We start from the raw sequence: 8631 nt of genomic DNA, 5'->3' as shown, positions 1-8631 counted from the left end.
CCTGACATCCAGAATTGCTTTGCACAGAAAAGACAGGATTTAAAGTTTGAAACAAAAACAAGAAATGCTGGAATCACTCAGCAGGTCTGGCAGCATCTGTGGAAAGAGAAGCAGAGTTAATGTTTCGGGTCAGTGACCCTTCTTCGGAACTCAAGAAGGGTCACTGACCCGAAACGTTAACTCTGCTTCTCTTTCCACAGATGCTGCCAGACCTGCTGAGTGATTCCAGCATTTCTTGTTTTTGTTTCAGATTTCCAGCATCCGCAGTATTTTGCTTTTATTATAGGATTTAAAGTTTAATGGTTAAGAAGGTCTTTTTATTAAAACAAATTTTTGTTTCATATTGACAGCACAAAGGCAGCTGGTCACACTGTGCATTGGCAGGCTTTTGAGTACACAACTAACCTACATCCTCCTGCATCACTGTACCAGAGGCCAAAGAACCTGCTGAAATTAACAAAAATTAATCGATCCTAGACATTTGCTCAGGGTCAGGTGGACATCCTTGTGTATGGAAGTCAGGTCATGCTGAACTTCTGCCAAGATTATGACTGAGTAGAAGTTCTAGGCCATGAATACAAGTGTGTACTAGCAATCAATTTTGTCCTTTGAGTTATTTCTTTAAAATTTCAGTCTAAATGTTGTTTTAAGTTTTAGCTTTTCATAAGCATATTCTTGCCAGTGCATGCAGCATTAGACTATAGCTCAATGGATAGAGGCGCTTAGGAGCATATAGTAAATGGCCATTGTCAGATTGGCAGGACGTTAAGTCATGGTGTGCCCTGGTGTTCTGTCTTGGGAGCTCTCTTTGCCATTTAAATAAATGATTTGGACATGGACACAAGATGAATAATAATTGGTTTGCTAAAGTTACCAAATTAACAGACAGCAAAGTGAGTAAGAATGCAGGAGGATGTGAATTAGCAGAGTGGGCAGGTAGCTGTCCGATGCTGTTCAATGCATAGAAACATGATGTATATTTTAGGGTAAAAGAACGGTTAAAAGAAATTTACCATAAATAAAACTTTTTTTGTGTTCTCAAAAAAGCACATTAATATTTTATGCAGCTATGTAGAGGTGTGCGTTCATGTATTTTATGAAGTCATTGGCCTATAATTTACTTGGAGCTTTCCTGTCCCGCAGCTACAAATTTACCATCAGTAAGGCAGAGGCCCATTTACACGTAGAAACAGGATTTATGCTGCATTTCTGGCAAAGTGATGGCAGTGGAGCAGGAACAGCTCAGGAAATTCTGGTCCATTGTACATTTAAGTGTGCATTCACATTTTTATTTTGTTCATAAAATTTGTCTGGTAAGATTCTTAATGTATGGAGCAACAGAGATCTACATGGAAATAGGCCATTCAGCCATTCTATGTTGGTGGTTATCTTCTGATGGAGTGAATAGTCCTGATCGCATTCCCACATCTTTCCCATATTCCTTTATCCACTTAGGTAGGGGTACAGTTACACTGATCTTTAAGGTGGGCATGAAGATGGAAAAGATCATAAAATGATAAATGGCATTCTGGGTTTTATGCATAAAAAAATGAAGCAAAAGGAATGAAATTATTCTAACATGCTGGGCCACAGTTGGAGCATTACTTACAGACTGGGCACCCCATAATAGGAAAGACATTCGAGCCATGGAAAGAGTACATCAAAGATTGACCAGAATAATACTCGGAATGAAGGTTTTGCTGAAAAGAAAACTTTAATATTTGGAGAGTTTTCATTGGAACAGAGAGGTTAATATAAAATACCCTGTATAAAGTGTCATGTTTACTGTTGTTGGGCTTGCAGAATTCTATGAAAAACAATAGGCCATAATTTGCTGCCAATATAATGATGAGGCTAATGGCGCTTGTCATTTATGTGCCAATGCTGCAGCAACTTTAGGTGAGGGCAGATGCAAAAATCCAGAAGTTATCCAAGATGCTCCCCCCCATAAACTTCATGAAGATGGCATGTCGTTATCTGTCGTACCATGGATATGCATTGAACGGTGTGACGTTTTACTTGCATGGTAAGTAAGAACTGAACTTGCCACAGCCTTGTCCATTTCAGTCTAAGTATACTTATAATGACATGTTAAGTGTTCATTACTGTCAGTCCACCTCTGGCACTGAAAATTAATTATATGTGTGGAGTCTCATTCCTTTAGGTTTTAATTATTGGGGATTTTATATATGTAACATTTTTAACTTTAACTTTGTTTTTAGTTTTACTTTGTCTCTTTTTCTTTCAATCCCTCCCTTTATTTCACTTCCTGTACTTGATTTAACATTGAATTCACCTACTCTAATTTACACTTTTTTCTCAGTCCTTGTACTGTACAATTCACAATCTGGTTGGTTAAAGAGATACACAGTGCCTGCCCTATTTTCCCAGATCCCAAATGCCCAAACTCCCTCGCTGTGACATTATCAGCTTGCGCTTTCAATAACTTGCCACCCAAAATATTTAAAAAGCTAAATGTGAAAGGGCACGTCTAACTAAAAACAGATGCTGTTAGATGCCACCGCAAATTATGGCCCTATAGGTTGACACTTCAAAGGGAGTGCTGCATTGCTATCAGTACTGTCCTTTTTTTAAAAAAAAACTCTTATTTTGAACAGATTTTTGTGGAACCAGCATTCCAGATTTCCACTATCCTTTGTATGAAGTGCTTCCTGACATCACCCCAAACGGCCTTGTTCTAATTTTAAGGTTGTGCTGTCTTGTGCTGGACTTCACCACCAGAGGAAATAGTTTATTTCTAACTACCCTATCAATTCCTTTAATCATCATAAACACTTCAATGAGATCATCCTGTAGATTAGTTCTTCCAATGTCTTGGCAAACAGTCTTCCCACAACATCACAAAAATTAGATTTCTATGTAATTCATTGTATATGAAGCACTTGAGGATGTTTTAGAGAGAGACACGATAAAAGGAATTTACATCCATGTGATATCCTAACATCATGGCATATTTTAAGAAAACATGAATCTTTTCAGAAGTGACTATATAACTTTAAAATGATAAGAAACACACTGAAATTTTGATTTTACAAATGTATGTTTTTCACTAACCGTTTCATGTTTACATTCAGCTCTGTGTGCTGCTGATTTTATAGATCCCAAGTGGAACAAGATTAAAACTAGCATTAAATTCGCGAGTATAATAAAAACAAAATACTGCGGATGCTGGAAATCTGAAATAAAATTGGAAAGTGCTAGAAATACTCAGCAGGTCAGGCAGCATCTGTGGCGAGAGAAGCAGAGTTAACATTTCAAGCCTGTGACCTTTCATCAGAACTGGCAAAAGTTAGAAATGTAACCGGCATTGAGCAAGTGAAAGGGGGGGGGTGGTGGGGGGAAGATGAACAAGAGGGAAGGTGTGCGATAGGGCAGAGGGCAGGAGAGATTAACAACAGAGATGTCACAGAACAAAAGGCTGTAGAGTGCCTAATTGGAAGATGAGGTGCTGTTCCTCAAGCAGATGTTGAGCTTCATTGGAACACTGCAGCAGGCCAAGGATGGAAATGTGGGCATGAGTGCGGGGTGGTGAATTAAAATAACAAGCAACTGGAAGCTTGGGGTCATGCTTGCAGACTGCGCAGCGGTGTTCCACAAAGTGGACACCCAATCTACGTTTGGTCTCCCCAATGTAGAGGGTACTGCATTATCAGCAGTGAATTTCTTTTGGGCCTCCTTATCGCGAGAGACAATGGATACGCGCCTGGAGGTGGTCAGTGGTTTGTGAAGCAGCGTCTGGAGTGGCTATAAAGGCCAATTCTAGAGTGACAGGCTCTTCCACAGGTGCTGCAGAGAAATTTGTTTGTCGGGGCTGTTGCACAGTTGGCTCTCCCCTTGCGCCTCTGTCTTTTTTCCTGCCAACTACTAAGTCTCTTCGACTCGCCACATTTTAGCCCTGTCTTTATGGCTGCCCGCCAGCTCTGGTGAACGCTGGCAACTGACTCCCACGACTTGTGATCAATGTCACAGGATTTCATGTCGCGTTTGCAGACGTCTTTAAAGCGGAGACATGGACGGCCGGTGGGTCTGATACCAGTGGCGAGCTCGCTGTACAATGTGTCTTTGGGGATCCTGCCATCTTCCATGCGGCTCACATGGCCAAGCCATCTCAAGCGCCGCTGACTCAGTAGTGCGTACAAGCTGGGGATGTTGGCCGCCTCGAGGAGTTCTGTGTTGGAGATACGGTCCTGCCACCTGATGCCAAGTATTCTCCGGAGGCAGCGAAGATGGAATGAATTGAGACGTCGCTCTTGGCTGACATATGTTGTCCAGGCCTCGCTGCCATAGAGCAAGGTACTGAGGACACAGGCCTGATACACTCGGACTTTTGTGTTCAGCAGTGAATACGGTATACTAAATTGAAGGAAGTACAGGTAAGTCGCTGCTTCACCTGGAAGAAGTGTATGTTAAATGTTAAATTTATGTTATGTTAAATTAGCAAGCATCCTTATTTTTGAGGGACAGAAGCATTTTAGCCACTAGGCGGCTCCTTTAAGCAAACTGAAGGGGCTGCAGTTTACCAACACACCAAGCTGTTAAAACTAAGAGCAAATTCAAAGAAAAGCAAGGATTACATTTTGACATGCACCGACAAATACATTTATCTAGTCAACTGAATGTTAAATTTCGCAAAGTTTACGTTTTCTGAAAACTGTATAACATCAAAAGTAAAGAAATAGTTACAAATATTGCGAATTATATTTGGCATATATATAGCCTAATATGTTGACATATCAGATATAGATAATATTAGTGACTATTTCATTTGCATGTGGTAATGGATTCGTTCAGTCATTCTCAGAGACAGGATTGTGTGAGAGGCGTTTTGAAATGTGCGGGTTGAAACTCACTGGGTTGATAGGGTACACGTGCCTCCTGCAGGCTCTTGCCTGCAAGTATAGTCGGGCTTGAATCTGACCACTGGCGCTCGGGTAAAAGTAAACTCGGCGCCGCTTCATCATGCTGGCAAAATGTTTCGCGTTTTTAGTAAATGTTTTTTTGTTTTTCTCACCTCTGTGTTCGTCTTGCCCAAGTCGGTGTCTTTGTTTTCGGACGACGGTGCGGTGCATGCATTTAATGCTGGAAAATGTCCCCGAGGTTTCTGCACAGACAAGTATTTTGTAAGTAGCCTGTTGTACTCCAGCCCGCTTTTGCTCATTTTGATTTCGGATCAGCAGCAGTCCCCGAATTTTGTGAATCAATTAAAAAATATCCAAGGTACATTTTTAGAATGAGCACGAATTTAGGATAACTTGTTTGACGATTCAAGTTGGTCGACCTAAGTTGGTCTTCAAAATTCGACTATGGTTAGTTGAACGACTTGCGTTCATGGTTGTTTAGAAAGATGCTAGTGGTGCTGTTTTTCACTTTTATTTAAAAAAAAACACTAATAAACTAAAAGAATGATTAATCAAAATGAATATTTCTTTCTTTAAAAGGTATGGTTGTGTTCTTTACCATCCAGGAGGTTAAAAAAGGGGTTAGCCATGAATACAGTTATTTTAACAGTACTAGAAGGGTTAGCGTTTTATTTCTTGAAATTTTGTTTTCGATCCCTCTCCTTTCTTCCATTGAGGTTTGCCAGATGTGTGCCATCACTTTTTCCCCTCCTCTTGTTCAGGGATTATCAATCAGAATTTAACTTAAATGATTTTGGGAAATTGCTGTATTCCCTGGTCAGTTAATATGCCCAGAAACTCAGTCACTAGATAAAGTTAATGCTTGAGAAAAAATACTGTCACATATTATGTTTCTTAGTTACTGAATTGTATGTTTCTGGTATTCACGCATGACTAGTTTCATGAAATGCACTGCTAAAAGATCATTTGGGTAGTAATAAGGCTACAATTTTCATCATTCCAGACATTTATCATTGGTAGACGATTGAATCCTGGTGATCTGGCTGAAAGACAGTTAAGACTTGAGCTTTCTCCTAATTGTTCTTACTTGAGCTCAAAGCACAAGTCAGCTTTCTTGGCTAGTAGGAACCAAAACGTAGTCATATACACAGTACGATACCAGGCCACTGGAGTGAATAAGGTTTTATTGTTGGGCTTTACTAGAAATTGTATGGAATGCCACCATACGCTCTGATATTTCTAATTGGCACACAGGTAGTGAATTCACATATTAATAAATATGAAATTAGATGCTTTTAAGAGGTAAAGTTATCCAGTAGTCAAAAATTAGAACAGTAGATTCTAGATTACACTACTTCCGCTTAAAAGCAATAAAAGTTCGCATGTCTCCGAAGTATTCTTCTGTAACTTTTCTGACAATGTGGACTCTGTATGGGTAGAGCTGAGAAACACTAAAGGGCAAAAAATGTTAGTGGGGGTTGTATATAGACCCCCAAACTGTAGTGATGATGTTGGGAATGGCATTAAACAGGAAATTAGAGATGCATGTGATAAAGGAACATCTGTAATTATGGGTGACTTTAATCTGCATATAGATTGGGCAAATCAAATTAGTCACAATACCACAGAGGAGGAATTCATGGAGTGTATACGAGATGGTTTTCTGAACCAATACATTGAGGCACAGTGAAGCAGTGGTTAGCACCGCAGCCTCACAGCTCCAGTGACCCGGGTTCGATTCCGGGTACTGCCTGTGTGGAGTTTGCAAGTTCTCCCTGTGTCTGCGTGGGTTTTCTCCGGGTGCTCCGGTTTCCTCCCACAAGCCAAAAGACTTGCAGGTTGATAGGTAAATTGGCCATTATAAATTGCCACTAGTATAGGTAGGTGGTAGGGAAATATAGGGACAGGTGGGGATGTTTGGTAGGAATATGGGATTAGTGTAGGATTAGTATAAATGGGTGGTTGATGTTCGGCACAGACTCGGTGGGCCGAAGGGCCTGTTTCAGTGCTGTATCTCTAATCAAAAAATCATAATCTAATCAACTAGAGAACAGGCCATCCTAGACAGGGTATTGTGTAATGAGAGAGGAATAATTGACAATCTACTGGTGCGAGACCTCTTGGGGATGAGCGACCATAATTTGATAGAACTCTTCATCATGATGGAGAGTGACGTAGTTGATTCTGAGACTAGGGTCCTGAATTTTAATAAAGGAAATTACGAAGGTATGAGGCACGAGTTGGCTATGATGGATTGGGAAATGTTACTTAAAGGGATGATGATGGATAGGCAATGGCAAACATTCAAAGAGTGCATGGATGAACTGCAACAATTGTTTATTCCTGTCTGGCGCAAAAGTAAAATGGGAGAGGTAGCCAAACCATGGCTTACAAGGGAAATTAGAGATAGCATTAGATCCAAGGAAGAGGCATACAAATTCGCCAGAAAAAACAACAGACCTGAGGATTGGGAGCAGTTTAGAATTCCGCAACGGAGGACCAAGGGATTGATTAAGAAGGGGAAAATAGAGTACGAGAGTAAGCTTGTGGGGAACATAAAAACTGACTGTAAAAGTTTCTATAGGTATGTGAAGAGAAAAAGATTGGTGAAGACAAATGTAGTCCCTTACAGTCAGAAACAGGGGAATTTATTATGGGGAACAAAGAAATGGCTGACCAACTAAATGCATACTTCGGTTCTATCTTCACAAAGGAGGACACAAATATCATACCAGAAATGTTGGGGAACACAGGGTTAAGTGAGAGAGAGGAACTGAAGGAAATCAGTATTAGTAGAGAAACGGTGTTGGGGAAATTGATGGGATTGAAGGCTGATAAATCCCCAGGGCCTGATAATCTACATCTCAGAGTACTTAAGGAAGTGGCCCTAGAAATAGTGGATGCATTGGTGGTCATCTTCCAAGATTCTATAGACTCTGGAACAGTTCCTACAGATTGGAGTGTAGCTAATGTAACCCCACTATTTAAAAAAGGAGGTAGCGAGAAAATGGAATTATAGACAAGTCAGCCTGACATCGGTAGTGGGGAAAATTCTAGAGTCCATTATCAAAGATTTTATAGCAGAGCACTTGGAGAACAGTGGTAGAATCAGACAGAGTCAGCATGGATTTACGAAAGGGAAATCATGCTTCACAAATCTATTAGAATTCTTTGAGGATGTAACTAGTAGAGTTGATGAGGGGGAGCCAGTGGATGTGGTTTATTTGGACTTTCAAAAGGTTATTGACAAAGTCCCACATAAGAGATTCGCATGTAAAATTAAAGCGCTTGGGATTGGGGGTAGTGTATTGCGATGGATAGAAAATTGTTTGGCAAACAGGAAACAAAGAGTAGGAATAAATGGTTCTCTTTCCGAATGGCAGGCAGTGACTAGCGGGGTACCGCAGGGATCGGTGCTAGGACTCCAGCTATTCACAATATATATTAATGATTTAGATGAGGGAACTAAATGTAATATCTCCAGATCTGCAGATGACACAACACTGGGTGGGAGGGTGAGTTATGAGGAGGATACAGAGAGGCTTCAGTGTGATTTGGACAAGTTAAGTAAGTGGGCAAATGCATGGCAGATGCAGTATAATGTGGATAAATGTGAGGTTATCCACTTTGGTAGCAAAAACAGGAAGGCAGATTATTATCTGAACGGCTATAAATTGAGAGAGGGGAATATGCAACGAGACCTGGGTGTTCTTGTACACCAGTTGCTGAAAGTAAGCATGCAGGTGCAACA

General features: G+C 40.6%; 1 protein-coding gene across 2 annotated transcripts in view; it reads left to right on the top strand.

The window, feature by feature from the left end:
• The first annotated feature begins 4893 nt into the window (after positions 1 to 4893).
• The window catches only part of LOC137378176 (peroxidasin homolog), a 272519-nt gene continuing 268781 nt past the window's right edge, over positions 4894 to 8631 (top strand). For both annotated transcript variants that reach the window (XM_068048332.1, XM_068048333.1), the window contains exon 1: positions 4894 to 5141. In XM_068048332.1, the coding sequence (XP_067904433.1) occupies positions 4981 to 5141 (161 nt within the window). In that variant the 5' untranslated portion in view covers positions 4894 to 4980. The remainder of the gene's footprint in view (positions 5142 to 8631) is intronic.

Source organism: Heterodontus francisci, chromosome 16, assembly GCF_036365525.1.
Source record: "Heterodontus francisci isolate sHetFra1 chromosome 16, sHetFra1.hap1, whole genome shotgun sequence".
Lineage (NCBI taxonomy): Eukaryota > Metazoa > Chordata > Chondrichthyes > Heterodontiformes > Heterodontidae > Heterodontus > Heterodontus francisci.
Note: the sequence above shows the minus strand (reverse complement) of the source record. Positions and strands in the feature narration are given on the sequence as shown.